This window comes from Pseudoliparis swirei, chromosome 23 (assembly GCF_029220125.1).
Source record: "Pseudoliparis swirei isolate HS2019 ecotype Mariana Trench chromosome 23, NWPU_hadal_v1, whole genome shotgun sequence".
Taxonomy (NCBI): domain Eukaryota; kingdom Metazoa; phylum Chordata; class Actinopteri; order Perciformes; family Liparidae; genus Pseudoliparis; species Pseudoliparis swirei.
The window spans coordinates 5,698,015-5,724,875 of NC_079410.1; the positions used below are offsets into that span (position 1 = coordinate 5,698,015).

The 26,861-nt window shown below is 45.7% G+C and overlaps 1 protein-coding gene across 3 annotated transcripts; it reads right to left on the reverse strand.

Moving 5' to 3' along the window:
- Nucleotides 1-12: 12 nt before the first annotated feature.
- On the reverse strand, nucleotides 13-25,782 carry axin1 (axin 1). Of its 3 annotated transcripts, none has more exons than XM_056406848.1 (11): nucleotides 25,694-25,782; nucleotides 20,212-21,180; nucleotides 14,594-14,734; nucleotides 13,482-13,578; nucleotides 11,382-11,519; nucleotides 6,570-6,979; nucleotides 6,308-6,466; nucleotides 5,729-5,923; nucleotides 5,455-5,562; nucleotides 4,355-4,504; nucleotides 13-3,754 (listed from the first exon to the last, which is right to left on the reverse strand). In XM_056406848.1, the coding sequence occupies exons 2-11, from the start codon at nucleotides 21,108-21,110 to the stop codon at nucleotides 3,628-3,630; spliced, it is 2,424 nt and encodes an 807-aa protein (XP_056262823.1). In that variant the 5' UTR covers nucleotides 21,111-21,180; nucleotides 25,694-25,782; the 3' UTR covers nucleotides 13-3,627. The 3 variants fall into 3 exon arrangements, with proteins under 3 accessions (XP_056262823.1, XP_056262825.1, XP_056262824.1); XM_056406850.1 differs by lacking the exon at nucleotides 25,694-25,782 and adding an exon at nucleotides 22,061-22,323; XM_056406849.1 differs by lacking the exon at nucleotides 25,694-25,782 and having other exon boundaries at nucleotides 20,212-21,443.
- Nucleotides 25,783-26,861: the final 1,079 nt, after the last annotated feature.

A 26,861-nucleotide genomic window follows, 5' to 3' on the forward strand; every position in this document is an offset into this window, starting at 1 on the left:
AGAACTCCAGCGTTGGTTTTATTGCATGTATTTATTGTCCAGGCACCTCATTTTTTTTAAATGGTAACCATGCACGTGAGTGAACAGAAGCAGGTCCGTAGGGGCTGAGTGTGCTGACCTGGCTGCTGGTTGATGACGCACTTAAATTGTACATATTTACATAGAAAAGTCGGAATAGTGACAAACATTGAACAAAAAAAAGACAAAATAAAATGTGAAAAACAAAAAAATCGACACAAAAAACAACATAAAGCAAATCCTTCCGTCCCCACATCCGTCTGACCGTCACACAGCAGACAGTAGTAGCATAGTAATAAAGGCACTGATGTTTATTATTTACAGTTCATTAATCTTAAATAAGGTTCACAGTAAGAATCAGAACAGATACTCGAGAAGTATTTCAAAAAGAAACATACAATGAGAATCAAGATCGTACTTATAGCATTTAACTTGATCGCATACTCGACAAACGTATAATTTAACAAACGCAAAGGACCGCCGGAGGCAAACGCAGCAAATATATTAAAGCTAAACTAATTTAAGTTAGAAAAAAAAATGACATAAAAAATTAAGGGAACATCAAAACGCAGCATTTCGAGGAGATGCTCCGGTTTGGAGGTCCGCCGTCTCTCTGCCTCGACTTCCATCACAAAAACACTTTTGTTATGTTTCTTTTGAATCCCCTGCACAGTGAAGAGGAGGGGGGGGGGGGGGGAGACAAACATGTTCTTCTTGAATGTCAATGTTCCCCAGCTGGATTCTTTTGTTTCATTCCAGTTGGTGCTGTTCAGTGCATCCGTGTTTTCTTCTTCTCTACAATGCCAGATAGAGGGGACAGGAAGTACTCATGGCCAGGGAGCTTTAAATGAGACGCTTTCACAGCTGATGTTCACAACAACATGCATCAGAAAAAACTGATCACACACACACACACACAGAGTCCATTGCAAAGGACATTCTGCTCTTTTATGCGACGGCTTCGAATGATTTAAACCTTTTTCTTTTCTTTAAAATGAACAAAAGAGACCGAATAATAAGTGCTGCCAGCGGACCGGAGGGGCATATTCACGTAAAAGTGTCATTCAAAACAGCCGAGTCCTACTTTGTGTTTCTCTTTGGTGTCACGTGATGCTTTAGGAGTTCTGGACACGGCCTCCAGGAGGCGACAGGTGAGAGAGCAGCCCCACCCCCCCCCCCTCCTCGATCAGCTCAGTGGTTACAACTTATTATTTTGTTATTTTATAAACGTGATGAACTCAACATGTCAGTGTTTCGCCCTGTGACTGTGACATAAGAGCGTTGAACATGCCGTCATGTGACCTGCATTGCACCGACACATCAACGTGGGCTGGCCTTCTCATTCAGATGACCTCTGACCTCTGAGGAGTCGCGGGGCCTCTTCAACCCCCAGAAGCCGGAGGCGGGACGCGATTCACGACACTCGACCTCACACTGCGACACTCGGAGCTCAACGGGGAGACAATTCAAAAGGGGAATGGAGCAAACGCGGCCTCTTCAGGATAATCGTCGAAAATATTCATCGGCCCCGACTAATTTATGAAAAGTCAGATCACAGACGCGCAAACGTCTCTCATCGTGAGTGTTCAAACGTGAGCTCGTTGCCCTCGACCCAACTCGACCTGATTATAATCTCAACAAACGGCTCGATTAAGAGACGTTTAAAAGCCTTTAGAAGTCCGTTTGTTACGACACTTAGCCGCAAATAGGGCCGGGCGGCACGGAGAAGATCGAATATTGCAATATTTCTGACCATAAACCTCGATAATAATCTCGTATCTTGAACCTTTTGTGAAATATTGACATCCTTTTGATGAATAATCCTCAGTAATGAGTGGATGAAGGCAAATAACAGAACGGCTAAAGCCGCCCGCTAAGTTCAGAGGATGACATCACTTTACGGCGAGCCTGGAAAAGTCACCACTTATGTCATATTACGATATCCAAAATCTGAGAGGGGGTATCTAGTCTCATATCGATATATTGATTAAAATGGACCAAACCTTTTACAGAGTGAATAAATATAGGAGCCCTTTGCAGTGTTTTGGATTCGGGGAACCGACTTGCATAGATATTCACCTCCTGCTTTCCAATCATATCTTTAAAGAACGAAACATACATCTACTTAAGTTCCTCCTGTAGCCGATCGTCTTCACCTCCACCCCCCCCCGCCCCCCCGCAGCCATCAGCTACATTCACATGCATTCACGTGCACACTAAACATCCAGCAGCTAAACGCGGTAGTGCAACCCAATAAAAACAGCCCTATATTAATAATGACGTCGTGAAAAGTGGTTCTTGTATTCATATTATGCCGCTAAGTTTGAGCCTCCAAAAGAAAAAAAAGACCATAAAATCTTCTGCAGTGCCAACAAATGAAAAGTTCCATCTCCAGACTCTGGGCTGCAGACGGTGAACCTTTCAGGGTCGAATATTTCTGGCGCTTTAGAAATTAATGTTGCAGCCGGTGGCATTTAATAGGATGAAAGTGCAGTCTGGATGCCACGCGGTGCTACGAGCACGAAGGAGGCTCTGGAACTACAATCCAGACCTAAAAAAGGGATTTTGATCGTCTTCGACGCTCCGATAGGATTGAAAATGAGCATTTTAAATACTTAAATAGACATAAAATGTTGTTATCTTTCAACACAAACTGTACACATCTGTTACCAAGACTTATATAAAAAGAGGGAACACAAAGACAAGTGTGGTTACTTTAGAAACACTGGGATGCGTCTTATCAAAAATATGCAGCTTGAGCAGAACTTCTGTTCCTCCATTGTTCTAGAAAACATGACGATGCTACATCACACGACAAGGGAACGAGGGCTCTTCTCTTCTTGACTCCTCCCTCTTCCTCTTCACTCGCTGCACCGTCTTGACTCCTCCCTCTTCCTCTTCACTCGCTGCACCGTCTTGACTCCGTCCTCTTCCTCTTCACTCGCTGCACCGTCTTGACTCCTTCCTCATCACTCGCTGCACCGTCTTGACTCCTCCCTCTTCCTCTTCACTCGCTGCACCGTCTTGACTCCTTCCTCTTCCTCTTCACTCGCGGCACCGTCTTGACTCCTTCCTCTTCACTCGCTGCACCGTCTTGACTCCTTCCTCTTCCTCTTCACTCGCTGCACCGTCTTGACTCCTTCCTCTTCCTCTTCACTCGCTGCACCGTCTTGACTCCTTCCTCTTCCTCTTCATTCGCTGCACCGTCTTGACTCCTTCCTCTTCCTCTTCACTCGCTGCACCGTCTTGACTCCTTCCTCTTCACTCGCTGCACCGTCTTGACTCCTTCCTCTTCACTCGCTGCACCGTCTTGACTCCTTCCTCTTCCTCTTCACTCGCTGCACCGTCTTGATTACTCCCTCTTCCTCTTCACTCGCTGCACCGTCTTGACTCCTTCCTCTTCCTCTTCACTCGCTGCACCGTCTTGACTCCTCCCTCTTCCTCTTCACTCGCTGCACCGTCTTGACTCCTCCCTCTCTTCCTCTTCACTCGCTGCACCGTCTTGACTCCTCCCTCTCTTCCTCTTCACTCGCTGCACCGTCTTGACTCCTCCCTCTCTTCCTCTTCACTCGCTGCACCGTCTTGACTCCTCCCTCTTCGACGTCGCCTTCAATCGATTCTTTCGACCTTCCCGATGATCTTCTCCTCAAAGATGGGCAGGGCGGCCTCGTCTTCACGCACCTCTTCGAACACCACGCCACAGTCAAACTCGTCGCTTACCTTCTTGAAATAATATCTAGAGGAAAAAAGTAAAAAGGGGGCGAGGAGCAAAGTTCACTTTAAAGCCGTGACTTTAACTTAAACACTCTTACTGGGATATCTTCTTGTATACGGACAGAATCTACATCTGCATTTTATTTATATCAACGGTCTCAAAATAGAGGATTTAACTTAAACATTTGTTTAACGTATACTTCTTTAAAATAATTATTGTATAGAGTATTATGGTAATTTAAAGTAAATTAACACAACACTTCCACATCGAATTAGTAATAGCACCCCATGGATTTTAAATCACTACATCACGCATATTCATATCATTTTATTCGGCCTTTCAGAGGTTCAACTCAACTGCATTCACTCAAAGATGATCATGTCGTAATAAATACATGACCTTTGATCCCAATACCCTTCTACAAAGTCATCAACACATGAGTGGGATTATATGAATTATTTGAAGGCTTTAATAAAACCCAATCCTATATAAGCAGTGACATAATATTGAATACATTTTTATGTCATTTATTTTAACAGGGAGATATGCGAAAAATCCCATCTTAATCTAATCCTGGGTCCTGATGAGTGGAATAGACTCATGTTGTGGGCGTGGCCTCACCTGTAATTGCCTTTCTTGGTGAGCAGCTCTTTGAACTGGCCCAGGGTGACGAGCCGCCCTCTGACCGACGTCCTGTACGGGATCAGCTCCTCGCAGAAGTAGTACGCCACGGTGATGTTGTCACACGGCGGCTTCTTCGCGGCTCTGTGTCTGCAAATGGAAAAAAAGAGGGAAACTTAAGTACGTCTAGCCATTATTTAATCACGGTCACGAGGAAATAGAAGTCACGATTCTCAACTCCGTGACTTCCTGGCGTTAACAAGCAGCTGTCTCAAGAACTGCTGTTTACATCACCGTAATGTGAGTGAGCAACAGCTGAGGGATGATGTCGTGTCACACATCGCATCTTAAAAAGCCAAACTCTCTAATCAATACGAGCAATTACCGGCACCGGGAGGAGAGAGAAAAGCGACGGGCTGACTTCCTCTCGCCGACTAGCCGGTGAACAGAAAAACAGCGTCTACCGATAATCACTTCCGGGAAAAAAGAAACAACGGCGAGGCCCTCCGACGACAGCCGGCAGAGATCGAAAACTCAAATAACTTTGTGAACAAGGAACAGGACGAGCAGGGGAGAAAAATCCAGTCCAATCAAGTCGGTTATCGATGGAAAACACTGGTTTTTAAACAGATTTTTTAACCTTTGAGGCGCTGGTTGTCATGAGTGGCTGGCCCCACTCTGGTACTCATGGCTTCCTGTGCGGGGGAGAGGCCCCGAGATGATGACCTCACCAGCAGTGAGATAATGTTCTGCTTCGCCATGCCCAATGTTTGTAGCCCGACAACGTTTGTACCGACCGCATCACTGCATCCATTAAAGTCAATTAATCTGCGAGGACATAACTGGCTAAATGACGATTTGATCCTTTAAAGTTTCATTTATATTAGATGAGATTAGATATTCCTTTATTAGTCCCACAGTGGGGACATTTCAGGAAGTATGTGAATCTTTTTTAATTGTGTATCACTACGACGTGTGTTAAGTGATCCTGCTTCACGTCTAATATCTGACCTTTTCGTAAAAAATCTTTTTTTTCCATAAACAACGCAAAAAAAACCCAGTGTGTGAAAAGAGCTGCCGGTGAGACGCGGCGGACGTACTCGGGCTGGGAGAGCTCGCTGCCGGAGACGGCGGGCGCCGCGCCGAGCGGGGGGAACAGGGCGGGCCGGACCGCGGTGCGACCCCTCTGCATCACCTCCATCACATACCTGAGGGACAACAACAACAACAACAACAACAAGCCCAGGAGTTAGACACACAGCGGCCCCCAGGAGCTCACAGGCTGGAGAACCAAAAGGTTAAGATGGACGGATGGATCCGGCTTCTTCCTCCGCGGGTCAAGTTAAATACACTCGGTTGCTAACGACAACGTACCGCTGCTTGGGCTGCACCGTCCCAGACTTGATCTCCTCCTCCTCGAGCCGCCGGCGCACCTCCTCCAGCTGGATCAGGGGGCTGGGGGCCGGATTCGGGGGCATGGTGGGATCCTGGATGAACGGGTGCGACGGCTGCACCGTGTTCCACGGCGGCGCCTCGTGGCCGCCGGGCCTCTTGGACCCCGCGGCGCTCCTACAGGGTAAAGTCAGGGTTTAGTTTTGTTTTTAACCCTCCTGTTACCTTCACATTTACTAACATATTTTACCCTCGGGGTAAATTTGACCCCAGCAACTAAAACCTCCAGAAAATTATTAGAATTAATATTGTTTCCCAAGTTTAAGTGTGAGGTACTTTATGTTTGTTTGTTGACTCTAAATAGCCCTTTAAATATATAAACAAGTTGATATTTCTTATATGTTTGACACAGTGAAAAACAGCCTGGGGTCAAATTGACCCCAAAGAACACCGACGTTAAACATTGAATGGGGTCAAATTGACCCTAAAGGAAACAGGAGGGTTAAGAATGTCGGTAATCAAACTAAACAAAGCAAAAGCTTTTAAGGAAAGTCCGCTGACCCGTACGCGCTCCTCTTGTGCTGGACCATTTCTTTCTGTCCTTCCATCAGCCACAGCAGGATCTTCTGGTTCTTCTCCATCTCCTCCGCGGGCGCGTCACAGGGCCGCGCCTCCTCGCCTTTCTTGAACGCCCTCTTGCACTGCGGGCCCCCTTTGCTACTGTGGGCGATGGAGGGGAAACAGTTGGCGGTTAGAGGAAGACATTTTGGGGGGTGCGTTATGAGAAAGAGGAAGTGAGCGCGCGGCGCTGGCTGACCCGTACCCCGCGTGCTCCGCCGGGTTGGACCCCACGCCGTCGGCGTAGCTGCGAGACTTCGATCCGTACTGACCGGCCTCGTGTTTGTGGTGGTACAGGTGGCCGCCGTCTCCCTTGGGGCCGTGCCTGGACGGGTGCTTCCCGGGCGCCGCCGCCGCCGTCCCTTTCGACCCCGGGACGTCGTCCGGCGAGCGCGACTTGGGAGAGTGGCGGCCGGTGCCCGGCGACTGGCAGCCGGGAGTCTTCATGACCCGCCGGACGTGGTCGTCCAGGATGCTCTCGGGGTTCTCCTCGTGAGCGTCTCTCATCGGCGCCGGCCCGCCGTAGGTGTTGTCGGCGTAGCGCGAGTTGTAATTCTGCGGATAAGCGCCGGGGGGGAAGCGGTGGCTGGACGTCACTTCATCACCTTCCTCTTCCTGGAAGAAAATGGAGTCCAAGTTATAAAGACCGATGTAAATCAATTCATTACTAACAGCTAACTTCTGAACACACGCGAGTTGTTCTTCTCCTCACGAGGTGCAGCTGCTGTTTCTACTTCCACCAGCAGGGGGCAGCTTTCACCACGAGCTAAATACGCGTCCTCTGCTCCTCCTGCAGAGGTTTGGAGACGGGCGAAGGACTGCAGGTCAGATTCCAGGGAGCTGCGCACACACCGGTGTGGTTTCACGCAGCGCGCCGCTGATAGCAGCTTCGGCTCTGATTGACGAGGACGCGCTCCCGCTCTGACAGGACCGGCCCCTGGGGGCCCGCCGGGCGCTGCAGGGCTTCACAACAGTGTTTGATGAGGCTGCAGGAGCTGGAGGACGTGCAGCCATGAAATAAAACACAGCAGTGGATGGAGAGAAATATATATATATATATATATATATATACGACCTTGATATTGCCCTGTATGTTTACATGTGTGTTTGTTTACATGCATGTTTTTTATCACATATGAGTTTGTTTACATGTGTGTTTGTTTACATGTGTGTGTTGGTTACATGCATGTGTTGATAACATGTTTGTTTGTTTACATGTGTTTTTGTTTACATGTGTTTGATTACACGAGCGTGTTGTTTACATGTGTTTGTTTACATGCGTGTTTTGTCACATGTGTTTGATTACATGTGTGTTTTGTTTACATGTGTGTTTGTTTACATGCATGTTTTATCACATATGCATTTGTTTACATGTGTGTTTGTTTACATGTGTGTGTTGGTTACATGTGTGTGTTGATAACATGTGTGTTTGTTTACATGTGTTTGTTTACATGTGTGTGTTGGTTACATGCATGTGTTGATAACATGTGTGTTTGTTTACATGTGTGTGTTGGTTACATGCGTGTGTTGATAACATGTGTGTTTGTTTACATGTGTTTGTTTACATGTGTGTGTTGGTTACATGCATGTGTTGATAACATGTGTGTTTGTTTACATGTGTTTGTTTACATGTGTGTGTTGGTTACATGCATGTGTTGATAACGTGTGTTTGTTTACATGTGTGTTTGTTTACATGTGTGTGTTGTTACATGCATGTGTTGATAACGTGTGTTTGTTTACATGTGTGTTTGTTTACATGTGTGTGTTGGTTACATGCATGTGTTGATAACTTTTCGCCAACATGAAGCGAGAACGAGCAGCAGAGTTTAGCCGATCATTCAAATATTGTATTTATTGTTTTGGAGGTTATATTTTGTTTCTAATGTCCAATGTCTGAATTTTCTTTTGAAAGGCTGTATTCGCTTTATCATGCTATTATATTATCATTAAATGAGCATGAAATGGTTTTAAAATGACAACAATATAATCCATCACTATTATTTCTAGGGCAATATTTTGTCTGAATCATGGCACAAGGACCTCACACCACCCATCACTAAAATAAATAAATAAATGTCACAGTATTTTTTCTCAAAATGTCTCACTTTTGATTGAAAAAATTTGAGAAAATGATATTGGGCATTATTTCCCATCAGAAAAGAGACGAGAGAGAACAAAGGATGTGGCGGTGCAGTGGGCCGGGGGGTCGGGCTCCACTGGTATTTACTACGTCTGCCCATGCGCAGACGTGTTATGATAAAGTAAACCTCCACATGTCAAACCATAAGCCTTTTCTATTGTTCTGTGCTCGACATCCATTTCTTAACCGACTGCCGACACGACATGAACGGACCGCATTCTGAACTCCAGCTGCGACGTCAAAGACGTACGCAGACAAACATTTCCTGGCATGTTTTTAATAATTCATGCGTCTCTGTATCCCCTCGCACCAGATCCAGATATCCCCGTAAGCCGAGCCCGCCGAAAAGTTATTCATGTAACCATATTATGTCCCATTTGAGCTCGTTGTTCCCCCTCTTTTCTATCTGAAAATGGAAAATCACCGGCAAACAGCAGAAATCTGACATTACCCGAGTCGGCCGGCTGGATGGGGATTTACTGTCAATCTCCGTGAGCTCAAATCACACAAACATACGAGAATGAGTCCGTCTGGCATTGATTTTCTTTCATGAACAGCGCTGCTGCTGCTGCTGCTGCATGTGAATCATCCGGCTCATAACCGAGCCACACGCTCTATTGTTATTTTAAAAATGACGTTAAGTGAGGCTCTGTGGTCTCTGTGGGTCTCGTCCTCATACCAACATACATTTTTACCCCATTACATTTCGTGCATGATAACCACGTCATTTTATTGGCTCTGAGATTATGGTTGAAAAGCTCAAATCTGAGCCCACTCTCCTGCTCGAGGCGGACGTTTTAAAGGTTTTAATAAAATAAAACCAGGAGCTGTGTGATGGGAGCTTCTCTCTAAACCCACAGAACAGGTCTGTCTTGAGACTACGACACCCCCCTGTCTACTGAGGGATTTTTTTTTTATTTGGCAGCAGCAGCAGCAACCATTTCATCACCGCTCAAAAGCGGGCGGCGGGCCACGCCGGGCGGGGCGCATGGAAAGGGCTGGCGCTCCATCCGATTCATTTCAAAGACAATCGCCTGAATGCTCCGTTCCGTGATTCGGTTTTTTTTATTCCCCGTTCACACGGCTGGCCTCATTAATTTCATTAAACTTTAAGTTCTTTTGGTTTTGTTACACTTTTACTGACGACGGCGTCCGACGTCTCGCTTTCTGGCTCACGCGCGAGCTTCGGTGGTTCTACTAAATTCGTTCATTCTACATAAAATAAATTTATTAATTTATATTAGCCAACGGCAGAGACATCTGGTTTTTTTTCTGGTTTGGTTTTTGGGGATTATGGCTGATTATTATAAAAATGGCTTTGAAAAATAGACTGTTGGATAAATAAGTGTGATAGATATGTTAGAGAGAGAGTTCAAGAGAGTCAGAGAACACAGTGCTCTATTCATGCTTTTTACTGAATTAATTAAACACTTAGTCATTTTTCAACCACAAAACAAACATTCTCTGATTCAAGGTGGTCAACGTGTGAAGATCTGCTGCTTTTCTTTTGTTATATATCAAAGTAAAAGCAACAACTCATGTTGGTCATGAGATATAAGGAGTTTACATTTCATTTAGCGGAGGCGTTTACCCAAAACGACTAAAGGTGCGTTCGCACCAAAAGCGAAACTATTTTTTTGCGCTACCGAATCCCATGAAAAGTCAACGTACGGATGCGTGTGGCTGCGATAGACGCGATATTTTCTGGGGCGGCGCGTTTGGGCCCGAGTTGCGAGATGACCGCCTCAAAGTTGAAATATTTCATCATCTCGCAACTCGGGCCAATCAGCTCTTGAGTTCCGCTCTCGTAGCGCTGGAAGCGGAAGTCTTTCAGACGTAACAGTAACTTCATCGGTGAAAGTGACCGAGCTGAGTGAGCCTACGGGTGATGTCATGAACCCAAACACGAGGGCGTTAGTGTGTGAGACGTCCACAACAAATATAAAGCAGAACTAGTTGTTAGTTATTCTGGTGGATGAAGGAGATGATAACGGTCTTTACGGAGACGAGACACGGAGATAAGCCCCGCCCCTCGCGGGCCTCGACGCTCATGGTGAGAACACGGCGAATGGTCGAGCGAGTAAACTCACGCGTTTTGGGCGACGCGAAAAATAGTTTCGCTTTTGGTGTGAACGCACCTTAACAGACACAGACACAGCTACGCGGAGCAAGTGTCTTGCTCAAGGACACGTCGACTCGGGCGTGGAATCGAACCGCCGATCCTCTGATTGAAAGACGGACCTGGTAACCACCGACCCGCAGTCATCCGAATTAAAAGATACCGAGGACTCACAACGGGAAAGTTCCACGATGATATAATCAATCTGGAAAATAATTGGCAGACTAATTTGATGAAACTCAAATGAGTTGTTTTCCATCTAACAACTAGAACGGGCACTCGGTAGAGCGCATACCTTCGCATATCACAAGATTTGGCATTGAATTATGAACATGTTGGCATTAGTTGCATGCCAATTGGATACAAATTGACCGCGCTATGGTAAAAAGAAGATTTTGACCTTGTCATGACCTTGACCTTGACCCGATCGATCCCAAAATCTAATCAAATCGTCCCCGGATAATAACCAATCATCCCACCAAATTTCATGCGATTCGGTTTAATACTTTTTGACTTATGCGAATAACATGCATGCACGCACGGATACAAATACACGGCAATCAAAACATTACCTTCCGCATTTTCAATGCGAAGGTAATTGTGTCTTGTGAGCCAACATGGCCTCATACGACTTGATGGGGACTAAAAGCAGATTCACGACAATCGTAACACAACCGTACATTTCGACGGGTGGATCTGCTTCTGCTTTCCAGCAGAAGTCGACGGTTCGGTGAAAGAAGCGAAAACCGCCGACGTACCAATCGAACTCTCTTCAGCCGCTGCTCCAGCTCCTCCTGAGCCTCCCTCTCCCTCAGGACGCCCTCCAGTCGGCCGACCAGCTCCGCGGCGAATCTTTCCGGCTCCACGTGGATATCCTTGGGAATCCGGTTGGTGCGCTGCGGGGAAGAGATGTCAAAACTGTAAAGCCCCACCGTGTGGGCGGTGTCGTCACCCGGGCCCTGAACGCCCCGCCGGAGAGCATGAGAAGCGGGAAGCTCAAGGAGTCGTAACACATCAGAGAAGGGGAATGTTTTAATAAACCTGGAACAAGATTTCACCTAAGTATCGTGGGGCGGGGGACATTGTCATGATTCAATGTCCACGTTAGCGAGAATATCACAATACCCAGATTCTTATGTGTCTGTATCACTGAAGAGAAAAAAATATCCCTAAAAAGCAGGAATTATGTATTTAAATAACTTAAAACGATGCAATACAAAGTGGCTTAACCACTGATTTAAGCACTTTAACCTGCTGAAAATACACTTTGGTCACTGCCTTGTGTATGTATTTAGTTTACTCTGTATATTTAGTATTTTAGTCTTGTGTTTTATTTTTATCTTTTATTAATGCTCTAATGTGCACCCGCTACTGTGATCCTGCAATTTCCCCACTGTGGGACTAATAAAGGAATATCTGATCTAATCTAATCTAATCTAATTAGTCTCTCTTCAACGGCAACTTCATCATTTTAATGTTTAATAACCATAAACTGGCAAAAGGCCGAGCTGCCAAGGAGCAGAACTGTTAAATGAACTTAAAATGTTTAGAGGAATAATTCAAATCGGCGTCACAAAAAAACCCACATAAAATCTAAATAGATATCCCATCATGAGGCGTGAACGTCACGAGAAACTCATTTTGGACACATTTTGTGAAAAAGGCGAGGCCGGAGGTGCGCTTGAAGGTGAGCGGTTGCTATGGTTACCGCGCAGCGTTAGAAGTAAGCTCGGCAGATCGAGTGAGAGCGATACCTGCGAGCGCCCCGTAAGCATTTATAAATATAGAACTGGCCGGGTTATTAACTCACTCCATGTACCTGATATTGTTTTTAAGAACTGAAGGAAAATACGAACATTAGTATTTTTTTAATTTGTGTTATTTACGAGACCCAAGACTCAATTAAATAAAAAGATGGATATTCGGCGCCAGTACATCAATAACGTATCCCATGAGAAGGTGATATTATATATTATTATTATATATACAAAATATATATATATATAAAAGATTGAAATTTGCTGTTTGTGTATCGATACAATATTGCAAGGCAATAAATCGCTATACCATGAAAAAAAAGAAGGAAAAAAAAGAAAAAAAAGAGAAGGTGATATTATAAATCCCTGTTATTGTGATATGTTGTCACTGAAGCCGATCCTTTGTGATATGGAGATGTTTTTAATAATATCTTCCACAATGTGCAGTGTTCATGTTTATTAAATCACCTTGCAACATACATTGAACATAATGACATCCGCTTGAGCAAAAATAACTCAACCTAGATTTAAAGATGATTTTCTTCAGTCATTACACTGAAACCACGACGATACAAAGCGGTTAACTCCTGATTCTGAACCGGTTTATACGGAAAACAAAAAAAGGGACATGTCGACTAAACAGTAAATGTTCCTTATTGCCCAAGCGGTGGAGTCATGATTAATTTGTTGGGGCAGGGAAACCGTTGGAGTTGCGCTTGAGGGGTTTGTGCTCCGCTATCCAGTCAATCCATGCATCCTAATAGGATGCTACGAGGGGAGTTTTAATTTGACTCTTTACTCCGAGGCCCAATTAGGGCCGGGGTTTCTCCTCGCGAGAGACGGCGTAAGCTGCGGAGGGAGGCGTCGGGCTGTCAGGGGGGAGGACTCACAGCTTAGGAGGGCGCCGCGCTGCGTTTAGACAGCCTTCCCTTTCACCATCAGCTATTCTTACGCCGCCATCACAGGAGCCCGCGACGCGGCGCGGCTTAAATATGCACGTCTCCGGCGGAGAGAGAAACGAGGCAGAGACGAGACAGTCGAAGAGGAGGTTGTCGGGAGGCAGAAAGAGAAGGAGAAAAAAGGGGGGGGAGAATAACTCACCGGAATATGAGGTAGTGGCACTCGCCCGTTTGCTTTGGCGCTTTCGTGCATCTCCCGGCGATGCTGCTTGCGGTATCTGTAGGGTGGAACCCCATCTCTGGAATCAACAACAAAAGACATTTTGTTTTGCTCATGAATAAACAACAACAGACAGCTTTGAAGTTGAACCCTTTTCCACTGCATTTAGATTGTGTTGTTGTATTTGTCCGTGCCTAAAAACGACCACCTTGTAATTTCTGATGCATCGGTGCATTCTCACCGGCTTACCCCCCCCCCCCCTGCTGCACCACAAGTGGTCTGGCAGATTACGGTTACATGTTAACACGTCCATCAGTCAGGTTTTTTTTGGTCATGCTGGGTTTCACACTCTGCTACGCTGGGAGCTCCGGACCAATTAGCTGATAACGGCCTCTCATCCATTCGGCTTCAAACACTTTCTGCTTCTTCTTTTTTTTTTGGGGTCCAGTTGTGCGAGCTTTGAAGTTTATTCGGCATAAATTCCCCCGCGCCATCTTTGCACCAAGAAAAAATTATTTCTCAAATCCTAAAGCTTACCCAGCACATGCCTTGGTCTACACACAGACGCACACACACACACACAGCTGATATACAAGTGATCCCAGGTGGTACCAAACTTCACCTTCGGTCTCCTGTTTTGCGCCAAAACAAAGTTACAGTGAAAGGAGACTAACGGATCTCTGAGGCGCATTTAAAAAGGCTCGAGTGTACCATTTTTTATAAAGGAAGTCAGTAGGTGAATAGTGTAGTTTCTGTAATTTCTGAGTCTTTAGTATCACAAATGAACTTTAAAGATCAATTACGGCAGCTTAAATTCTCGGACTAATGAGCAGATGGGGCGACCGCTGCTTCTCCGATCAATTGATAAACAGATTCAACCCTTAATGTCCATTTTCTAAACAATGTTGAACACACATGGAATGCTTTACTTTTAAATAACGCCAAAGGATCCTTAGCTTAGCATTGAGTTTAGTCTTCCAAGCCAATAATGCCACCGCATGGTCTTTATGACTTGGTGTGACTACCCAAAGCCTGTATTGTGTGTACGTGTGTGTGTGTGTGTGTGTGTGTGTGCGAGGGGAGAAGATACGTACACACTGCTGTCCGTGAGCGAGGTGGTGTCGGCGTCGCTGGACATGCTCTGCTGCTCGCTGTCGTTGGCGCTGGTGGCCGGAGCCAGAGCGTATCCGGTGTTGACATAGTACGGGTTGATGGGCTCCCGACATGCAGCGTGCCTTGAGAAATAAAAGAATTGAAGAAGAAGAAGAAAAATAGAAGGAAATGCTGAGAAAGAGCAATGGATCGTTAAAAGTGATTGACGTGCTCGTTAAAACGCATTTGTAAAGAAAGGAAATTTGGGGTCACCCAGAAAATGTTGTGTTTTCCATGAAAACTCACTTTTATGAAATGAATAAAAAAATGAATAGAAAATATAGTAAAGACATTGATAAGGTTAGAAATAATGATTTTTATTAGAAATATTAATTTTGTTTTGACTTAAAGCTCAAAGGAAAAGGCCAGTTTTATAGCTTCTCTCACCAGCATAACTGTTTTCAGCTGCGCTCACATAAAAAGGTTTTCAAGGGTTTTCTAACCCTCCGGTCGTCTTCTAAGGCGATAACACAATGGACCATTAGAGCACTGGAGATGGGCCTAACAAACAAACAGTGCTTTTCTTTAAAAAATAAAAGACATTTCGACGTTTTTTTTCTTTTATTCAAAGTGACCCCAAACTTGTGAACGGTCGTGTACATCACGGTTTGTCGTGATCATTTTTGTTTAAGCGTGTCGGCGGTCGCGGGAGGTAAAAAGCCGACGTTTTGTGCTATAAACGAACCCCACGAGGCCTTTGAGGAAAACTAAACTGCATTTTTCCAACGTTTCAGCCGCTTCCCTCAGCCTCCCGCTTCCGTTTGGCGTAATCCAAAACGAACCCACGGCCAGAGAAGGAACACACGGCACCGTATTTTAATAGCATTACAGCCGCCTTTGTGAACGCACCAAATCCAATAAATAGCCGGTATTGAGCGGTGGAGGTTTTTATTCGGGAGGCAAACCCCTTGGAGAGCGCCGCCGGATGAATGGGGGAAAGCTCCATTCGTCCACCTCCTCCACCTCCTCCACTCTCAAGTCATTGACTCTAATGAACACACTTCTTGCAGGGCTTTGAACACATGAATTAAAGATGTTAGGCATCATCTCTCTTTCTTTTTTTAATTCAAATTGCAATTCCCTGCAGCTTTCTTTCTGCCTGTTTGGAATGCAGAAGCACCCAGAGTTCAAAATTAAACCTTTGTGACCAACCGGGTTTTTATTAGCATCTACATTCAGCAACGGTGAATAATTACAGCGGCGGGGGTCGGCGAGGAGCCGCGACACATACAAAAAAGAAAAGAGTGTGCGGCGCGCAGGAAGTGGGCTTTAAATGAGATTATGTGGGTGAAACAAGAAGAAGGATTTTTAAAAAAGGAAAAATTTAGATTATTCTGTTTGATGTTAGAAAACATTTATTTATCATAACCATAAATAATGAAAACAAGAGTGCAGGAAAGTTTAAAATCACAATTATTAAGAAAATTATGTAATGCTGATTCTGCATCATGTCTCTTACAAATGCTCATAATATAATACTGTGCATATATTTCTCTATTCCTACTGGTATACAATCTAACAGAAACAGAATAACAGTTTTCCAATCACCAAGAGAGCCTGAACACATCTTCCTTAAATTAACTTTGCAGTACAAATAATCTAAATAGCTGCGTTTAAGTTTAACACATTATAAAAGACACTGGCCAGGTGACATGAAAACGTCCACATGCCAACACACGCTCACTTTATGACTACACATCATGAGCAGGAACACAATCGTTGGTCCATATTTGTATTCCTCGTTCGTCTCAATTTCATTTCAGCCTCAAAAAAGTAAAACAACTTTAATTTTGATCTGACAAAGACGTTAAAGTCTCGTCTTTTGAAGTGCGCGACGTGCTGGAACGAGGACTAAACCGTGCCGTTCACATTTCAACATTAATGAGTGTTGAGGTCATTCTCTTTCAAGTCCTCCGATTGCTAAAAGTTGATCTGAGAGACTATTTAATGTCTTTTTGTCGCTCGTCTCTGACGAGATCGGCAGACACAAGTGATGTAAAATGTAGTCTCGTGAAAAACCTCACCGGGTGCTGCTAAAAGGCTTTTTTTTAAACGAAGCGTGCATTTCTGTTATTTACAGCCAAATGCTCGATTGCTGAAAAAAAATACTGGGAAAAAAATGCACAAAAAAAACATTGATCTCAAATTTAAAAAAATGTGCCTTTGGTTGTTTCTCAAAGAAAAAGAAAAAGAGGAATCAAACTCAAACAAGCATCTGGTTCATCGTGAAAATAAAGAGAAGGAGCGGGTCGTAAAGTCTGCAGCGGCCCAGTGAGCGCGGACTTCGGTTCAGTTTCAGCCGAACTGTCCTCGGGATGTTTTGGTCTCTGCGCCGTGTCCAGGGCTCCAGCCTCAGAGACGTTCTCATCTCCAACCGTCCGTCAGCGGACGGGACTTCCTGTCCCGCCTCGTGAAATATGAAAATATGACCACGCGTCTGACGGCAACTTTAGGATCTTGAATCCCTCTTTTGGGGTTCAACGATGCAACAACGACGGCACATATTAACCTCTCAGCGCCGACACCCAACATGCTATTTATTTACACTACCGTTCAAAAGTTTGGGGTCACTTAGAAATGTCTTTATTTTTCATAGAAAAGCACTGTTTTTTCAATAAAGATAACATGAATAAAAAATACACACTATACATTGTTAATGTGGTAAATGACTATTCTAGGTGGAAGTGTCTGGTTTCTAATGAAATATCTCCATAGGTGTATAGAGGCCCATTTCCATCAACGATCACTCCAGTGTTCTGATGGTACATTGTGTTTGCTAATCGCCTTAGAAGACTAATGTCTGATTAGAAAACCCTTGTGCAATTATGTTAGCACAGCTGAAAACAGTTATGCTGGTGATTTAAGCTATACAACTGGCCTTCCTTTGAACTTGAAGTTTGAAGAACAAAATTAATACTTCAACTATTAATCATTATTTCTAACCTTGTCAATGTCTTGACGATATTTTCTATTCAATTTTCAATTCATTTGATAAATAAAAGTGAGTTTTCATGGAAGACACGAAATTGTCTGGATGACCCCAAACTTTTGAACGGTCGTGTATTTATTTTCACTGCCTTAATCCTCAGTTGAAGATGTGACCGTAATATGTCATGAGCTTGAAGTTTTACATGTATATATAATGGACATTAGTTAAGTTGCGGAAGCGATCGATTACTTACGTTTTCATTTGATCCTTCGTTGTTACACTTTCATTTTTAATAGACGCTCGACCCGCATGGAACTGCTGCTAAGACCCTTTGTTTGTTTTACATGATTACAATATCTCATGCATGGATGCAAGAATGAAGCGGGATGAGCATCCAGTCAGATTACTGTGTGAGTGAGAGTGTGTGTGTGTGTGTGTGTGTGTGTCATTCTCACACTGTATGGATTAAGCTCAAATGTACCCCCAGCTCATTTTAGACTCTGCTTCCTGACAGATGGGTTGTCATGTGACGGGCAGTTTGAGGGGGGGGGGGGGGGTCACAACTCGTGATTAATTTCCACGAGAGCACGGATTTATGACATGTCGTAGATTTTTGGTCGGCCGTCTGATTTCCCGCATGGCGGCTGTCAAGAGAGCCGTTGTGATCCTTTTAACGTTATCCGAGGAGCATTCCACGCGATGAGGCTGAAACGAGAGTCTTGAGACGATAATAACAATATAAAACGATTGTCTCACACTTCCCTTCTTGCTTCAGCTGCTACCTTTGTTTCCAAACGTCAGACTCAACCAAAGTCAAGTGATACATTTAGTTTTGACATACACGGAGACAGCGTGCACAACACCAGGACCCTGAAGCTGACGCCATGCATCATTCATGTGAACGCCACATGTCCAAATATCTCCTGCGAATTTCGGCAAATGCAATAATCAGCAGAGACATTCACGTGGTTTGTGCTCGATGTCCTGAGAACGACCCGAGAGAGAAAAGCAGGGCATGTTCAGGCCAAACAAATCAAGGCTCCAATAAAAATATAACAACTCGGCATTGAATATAAAAATCAGAGTACAGGACTGTAATTATGCATCACACTGCAGATTTGGCATTGCTTAGATCATAAATCGACTTTGACCTCTCACATAAAGAATAAAAAGCATTTCAACACTGAGAGGCATCATTTCAACGCTGCTGTTACACACACACACACACACACACACACACACACAGCTGGCTGACACCCAACACAGTCACACTTTGCACTGCAGCCAATGAGTCACAGACATCCCAATGTTTCTAATTGACCTACTTGTATTGATCAGTTATTTGCTGAACCTGGGTATCGAGTTAAAGACAAATAAGCTCCACTTTTGTATCGATTCTGATCTAAAAGTGTATCAAATAAAATACAACACATGTCCACCTTAAGGAGCCCATTTGGGACTTTCACAAAGTGCATATCAATGTTCATGGATAATGTCAGAAAGAGAGCGCGCTCAATGTTAAACAACAATGTGAAGCATTTGTATGAATGAAGAATCTGAGAAACAGCTAATCAATATCCATGGCTGTGATTGGTCGACAAAACAAGTTTGGATCCTCTAGATCACAGGTGGCAAACACAAGGCCCGCGGGCCAAATGCGGCCCACCACGTCATTTTATGCGGCCCCCTGACGGCTTGAAAGACATATCATCACCTTTATATCATGTGCTTTTATTTTGAAGGTTTCAAATGAAATGGATTTGTGTTATATTAGAGAAATGTTCACGTGTAAAATATTTCTTTCTTTAAAGGGCCGGTGTAACTGAAGCCACGATGCCGATGTGGCCCACGGTGAAGATGAGTTTGAGGCCCCTGCTCTAGATCAAATAGTCAAACATAATAAATGTCATAATGTAAAAATAACTACCGGTACAACTTAACATTCAAAAGGAATAAGAACTAAATCTTGTTGAACTTTCTCCCCGCACAAAGAAAAAGAATCAAGGAGCTTCCTTCGACCTCCTCTCCCCGGTTCCCTCCTGCAGCCTCCGACATTTCCTCCCCACCTTCGGTGTAAACTCACCGCCTTCCTCTCATCTCAGCCGTCTCCCGCGCTACACACACACACCCCACGTTTATTTTTATTTTTTATATCTCGCACTTCAAGCGGCGCTCACGGTATTGTGGGGGTTTCAGGTTTATTACCTTCGCATTGAAAATGCGGAAGGTTATGTTTTGATCGCCGTGTATTTATTTATTTGTATGCGTGTTATTCGCATAACAAAAAAAGTTTTAAACCGAATCGCATGAAATTTGGTGGGATGATTGGTTATTATCCGGGAACCATTTGATTAGATTTTGGGATCAATCGGGTCAAAGGTCAAGGTCATGGATAGGTCAAAATCTTCTTTTTACCATAGCACAGTCAATTTGTATCCAATTGGCATGCAACTAATGCCAACATGTTCATAATTCAATGCCCAATCTTGTGATATGCGAAGGTATGTGCTCTACCGAGTGTCCGTTCTAGTTTCTAATTCAGTAGTTTGCAGAGAGAGAAAAAATAATAATAATTTTTTTAAAAAGTGACCTGAAGCAAAGCTTTTCTAGATTACCGGGGGGAGGATTTACCTGGACTCGTGACCGTCCTGGAACCCGGAGCTGTTGGCGACGCGCTGCGGCGCCGTCTCCATCAGCAGCTGCCGGGTAAGCCGGTTGCGCGGCACGGCGGGGTCGCACTCGGGCCGCTCCTCCGGCTCCCGGTCGCACCTCCACTCCTCGTCTTCCATTAAAGTGGGCAAATAACTCGCCGGGCCCTTTCCGGTCCCGGACACGGAGCTGTGATCGCTGTGCAGCTTCGGGCTCTCTCCCCCCGTCCGAGCGTATTCCAAATAGATGTCAGACTTCAGGAACACGGGGTAGGTGTTCTCCTCCATGGCGGTCTGTATCTCCGTCTGCGCCTGGTCGAACATCGCGGGATCCACGTGAAGCTTCGCGACGCAGTCTTTGATGAAGGACTTGGTGGCCGCTTTGATCTGCCGGGAAACAATCCCATTGTTGTCCAGGATGTATTTCTTATAGATGGCTTTCGCCAGCTTGACCTTCTTCTCCTCGTTGCCCTCGGCGGCTTCGAGTTTGCGGAAGCCGCTGCAAGCGAACCAGAAGTCCAGCACGTCGCCGCACTCCTCCTGCTTGAGGAACACCCGAAACAGGTGGATGCCCTCTTGGTCGTCCAGGAGGGAGTGGAGAGACTCCGCCCACTTCACGTAAGGCGGCGTCGGCGAGGCGCTGCCCTCCGGCTCGTAGCCGAGGTCCAAGTCCGGTCGCCGGGGCGTGGCCACCGACGCCTCGCATTTGAGGCTCTCGCTCTTCGAGGGGAAGCCCGCAACGCCGTACTGGCGTCCATCGCCGCACACCAGCTCACCCTCTTCCCCCGGGACGGGAGGTCTGGGAGCGTCCTCGGTGAAGCCGCCTCCCAGGTCTGCGGTGTAGTCCCTTTTGTCGCTTGTGCTCATGGTCCCGGCATCCATAAACCACGAGTCCGTGGCGCCCGCGCTGCACGACGATCAGACCGCTGCTCACGCCGCTGCAGAAAACGTCCTGAAATGAAAAAGGAGGAACGATATTTAATGAGACGCTTTATCGCTGACAGGTCGAGCGGCACGAGCCTCGACAGGGAAGAGATTTCAACACCCACTCAGATAAATTAAAAAAAGACATGCATGTAGCAATTTCTGAGAACCAAGTGCAAGTGCATTAACATTCGCATCTCTAGTGCTGAGAAAAGGTTGATTGATTACTTCATACCTCTCAGGGATTTACAACAACAAAAAAGATTCCACAGTGTGCATTTTAATAATGTGGCCGGTTTCCAGCTCGACGTTAAAATGAATGGAAATGTTGCGGAAATGCAGAGGAGTTGTAAATGTGGGAGGAGCTACTGGAACGCTCCAAAACCATGAGAGTCACCACCGGAGCATCTTTAAAAAAATTTAAACAATTAAATGCAGCTCAGTCTGCACAGCAGGCTGGTAATGTTTACAGTTGCCGCTCCGATATGATGAGTTCATGACTACTTTCTTGGCGGCTACAATGCAGTGAAATTGTATTTATTCATACAGGGAACCGATAAAATAGAGCAGCTGTGGAAATTAGCGACGAGAAAACAGCGAAACAGAATTCCCTGCACTCGAACGGTGACTGCAATGTCCTAAACCATTCGGCCTATGGCGTGTTTTTTTTCTCTCCATAAAGTGGTTCGACCGTCTATTATTGAGTCACATTCAGAGTTGTGCGTTATGAGTTGTAGTCATCCAAACCAAGAGTGGTGTCTTCGGTTCGGTGCCGTGAGACCCTGAAGGCAACACTCTACTGTATGAGGCATCAGTACAAATACAGTGTGGCGTTAAAGCAGTTTGCAGTAATTATCATGATTTATGTGCATAAGCATACATCATGACGGGTTCTCTCATTACATCACCGCAATAAGAGCGTTGCTGCGGCCCATGAGACTTTTTAAAATCGATCCTCGCATCGCGCTCTCTCCTCGTTTCCTTCCCTTGCCGTCCCAGCGCGGGCTCGGCTGCAGGGTAGCGGACCGACTGGTTTTGAAGGGATTTCCTATCTTCAAGGACACGTCCTTGTCCCCACCGAGTATCGTCCCCGAGCTTTCTCGCTGAGCAAAGACCCGCCGGCAGTGGCGGTGCGTCCATAGAGGGCGCCCCTCTTAAAATTTTGAGATGAAAAAAAAAAGAAGAAGAAAAAAATATTATATATCCTGTCAAAAAACATTATATCCCAAATCATTTAAATAGCAAATAAACCGTGTTGACGCGCTAAATGTGTGTGGGACACCGTAAGCCCCTGTCAACAACCACTTAAGTTAAATGTGACATAAATAATATATCGCCACTCATCCTCACGGAGAGAAGCCCCGCCCCATTTTCGGGGCTCCGGCCCAACGTGTGTGCGCGGCAGCGAGCAAACATTTCACGGTCGTTTCGGCAAGGACGGCTTCTCATTGGCGGATGAAACGTGAATCTTGGGGCGCAAACATGTGCGCCCTGGCCAATGACATCGTTTCTTATTTCACGTGACTGGACTATTCGGCCAATCAGAGACCGGTATCGTTCCCTCAGCCCAGAGAGCTCCATGGAGCTACGCGAGCAGGTTGCTAACGGAGCTGTTAGCTGGAGGCTCAGTGAGTAATGCGCTGTTTAGTTTCTCCTGTCTGTTGTTCCAAAGTCCTGGGACTGAAACTCTCTGGACTACAACGGGGGGAGGGATCTAAAGAGCTGCAGACAAGTGTAAAGCACGAATCTTGCCGCAGTTATCTAGGTAACAGCATGAAGCTAACTCGCTAACAGCATGAAGCTAACCCTGTCTGCAGAGCAGAGCAGCAGAAGGAGACTGAACGGGCATCGAAACACAACGAAGAAGTTCTGAAAAACAGACACATTCCCTCCAGAATAATGGAAACAGGCTGGTTACAGACATGATGGACTTTAACCAGAGAGTTATTGAGAAGTTTGCCAACTTTAAAGAGAGGAGGCTACTTGTCTTTACAGTAGTGGGTCTACTCTGTCAAACACCCAATGTAACATGTTGCTGCATCTCTTTCTGACTATTCTGAACTTCTTTCATGTGAGGGTGAAACTCTTTTATTTTGTAAACCTCTGAAACCCAACCCAATGTTTCTTAAAGCTGCTCTGAACCTCCCATGCCCAAAGTTACAGTGTGTTGATAGTTGTTATTGGACAGTGTTGAGCACACTGTGTTCTTGAAATAAAGCTTTGTTTTTTACAATATTCTACTCAAAACCTCTTTTCTTCTCATTGTTGAGTGCTATTTAAACCGCGTCGCCCAACTGCGCCCCCCCCCCCCCAACAAATTCACCAGCCGCCACTAGGGTTGGGTACCGAAACCCGGTGCCAATGTGGTACCGGTTCCAATACAACCGGTATTACCCGGACCGAAACGCAACGCACATTTCGGTGCTTCTTTCCGGTGCCTGAGCCGATTGAAATTGAAAAAAACTATTGTTGTGAACTTCTCTGGTGACTCCGCCCTGTCAGCAGGTTACGATAGCCTATCATTTAACTTTGACAGCGGAGGCTGCGCCGTGTGTGACTAGTGAACCCGTGTCGAGCACACCAGCGTCAGGCTGGGCGCGACGGGGAGGCCGTCACCGGTCCCCCTGAACACGTGGAGACCGATTATGACGAGCAGCCTGAACTCAGATTAGTACCGTATCGTTGATTGCAAGTCTTGCATTCATAAAAGTAGCCCAAGAAATAATAAATTAGCCATTATAACCATGTTTAAGCTAGCTCGTAGCTAGCGCTAGCTCGTAGCTAGCGCTAGCTACGAGCGTGACAGTCTGCTAGCAGATGTGTTGATGTCCAGCGGTCCCGGCTGTATACCCGGTGTTACCGGGAATATAATGACGGAGGAATAAAGACCGTGGGGCGTCACTTTGTTTCAGTGTAACTCGCTGTCAGAAGCAAAACTTTATTTGTCACGTGTCATCTTCAGTACCTCTGATTGGTTGTTCTCTTTGCCCATCAAAACAGTGACAGGATTAACCCTATAAAGTCTGCACATGACAATACATATCACATCATATAATGGAGAACATATATTGTGTATGTTAACAGTCTGATATCCGTTGTGTGTCAGTGCTCCATGATAACGGCTTCTACAGGGAATATGGCCAAAGAGGTTTTTAATGTCCTCATTGTGCGTTTTTTTTTAAAAAGTAGCGGTTCAGGCACCGTTTAGGCACCGGTATCGTTTTAAAAGTACCGGTTTGGCACCGGTATCGGAAAAAACCCAAACGATACCCATCCCTAGCCGCCACTGCCCGCCGGTGTTAGTGCGTATACATCTCCACCATTACGGACCGCTAAGCTTCCCCGGATACGGCGTCAGAAACCATTTTAGGGCCGATTCCCTCATTCAGCCACAGCTAGGAAAAAGAAAAGAGACAATTTTCTGTATTTAAATTCACACATCTGTGCAGCAGCTGATGCTTCTTGGCAGATGAGGAGGGCAGGACCGGTAACGGCCCGGACCAATCAAAACCCCTCTCTGCTGGGCACTTGTTAACATCTCATCATGATGTTGGCTGTTTTAAATAAAATACATCTATTACATCATAAAAGCCTGACAGCTCGGTTTACTCCAAACTGAGATTTCAAAAGAAATATTGTTTTAATGGTTGCCATCACGTTGCCTTCAGGGCCTCACCCACTCTCGTGTCTTTCCCAATACAGAAGACAATGGAGACTAAATTGGCCACAGTGCCTTCATCTTCCTCTTCATCGGCGCGGTCCTGGAGTGTGAGCGCCACGTGCTTAAGGACAGGTGTGCTGGACGGGGAGTGTACATTTAATACACATGTGGGCCGATTTTAATACAAAACTCACGTGCTACGCAACTAAAAATCAATCTCCCGGTCGACGAGCGGTTCGCCTCGCGAACGACGCCTGTGCGCGCGACGTGTTCGCGGTCATTGAGAACACGTAACGGGGTAACTAACGGGGCCGCGCGCGCACAGGTGTCTGCGTGTGTGTGTGTGCGCGCGCGTGGGGTTTGACAGGAATATGGAGAACGGAGCCAAAAGTCCCGAAACCGGGTCGGCGCGGTTCCGTTTTAAGTGAACCCCTCATCGCATTCATGTCTTGGCCTCTCCGGAACGAGCCGAACAGCAGCGGCGAGTGGGGGAGGGGAGGCCGAAACAAACTCCGTACACACGCACACACGCGCGCGAGCGAGCACGCACGCACACACACGCACAGGCCTTTCAGCAGCCGACCGACAAGTGCACAACTTTGTCACACTATTCACCTATTAATATCTGCACTGTCTCGGCGAACAGCTGCGAAACTAAACGGACTGAAAACAGGGCGACCGCGAACATTCCCCCCGACCGCCAGAAGACGCGGAGGGAACCCCGCACCGACTACATTTGACAAGCGGCAGCAGAAGCAGAAGCGATGGCACATATCTCTCTCTCACTCTCTCTCTCCCACCCCGACTACCGCAATCCCAATATGTGAGCTGCGCGAGGAGGAGGAGAGGACAAGAAGAATAAAAGTGACATATACTTAACCGGTGAGAATTGTCGGGCTGCTCGCGGGTCACCGCCGGCAGTGTCATAGTTGCGGAATTTGCAGGACTTTAAAAATAACAAAGGCAGCGGTCCGCCGCTCTCCACCTCTCCATGACTGCCTCTCGCGGTCTGTGCGGAGCGGAGCGCAGGCTCGCGCAGCAGAGGATGCACAGCGCCTCGCCCGTTCACTGCACACATTACCACCGGGGGGGGGGGGGGGGGGGGGTTGCATGTGGGACACGACGTTGCTCTCCCATCTTTCAATCATTTGAATATTATATCTGGAAAATGATATTCCCATTTCCCTTCCTGCTGCGTATAGCTTGCAACAATATCGATTAGTTGTATCTTATAATCATAGATATTGCCTGATGTTTATTAGTAACCCAAGTAAAACCTTTTATTTGGGGGAGAAATCAATACTTTACATAATTCATCCCCCTATTGTCAGCATTCAATGTCATTAAGTAGGTATACAGGTATCCTTTATATTTATATATATATATGAAGATGTTCATTTGTAAAATGTATTATGAATCATGATCTGCAGCACACATAACAATAAAGGTTTAGGCCACTCCAACTGTTGATAATATATTTCCATGCACTTGGTGGACCTGCAGGACAACGTTGATGCAGCAGAGGCAGAGTTTCCTGATTTGTAATCTCTAGTGTGGGTAACGCTGCAAAAATGCTGCATCCTACATTTCCCATAATGCAACTGAGCCCCTTTGATTAGATACACATATTATCATCATTAGACTTCAGAAAGCCACAGAAGACATTGTAAACGTGTTCGCTGAGACGTAAACTGAATCAATGTGTACAATACAATCCTCCAGATGGAGGAGCTAATTTCACATCATTTAACGGGTCCTTACACGATGCCATTGGCCCCAGAAATACTTCTTCCCACAGACTTTCATTGGGAAAAGAACTTCTGTAAATCCAGGGATAATCTTTAAAGGGAAATCAACTTAGTGCCAACACTTGAACATCTCTTATTAAAATCATTAGGTTCTAAAAGTTGAAGGGGGTAGAAGGGGGGGGGGGGGTTGGCCCTTGGATGCAGAAGATCGTCGAGGGGGTTGCGGGTAAATAATATTATATTTTTTGACCCTGAAGTTGAGCTTTTCTTGCTTCATGCGCCTCTGAGCAACCCTCAAAG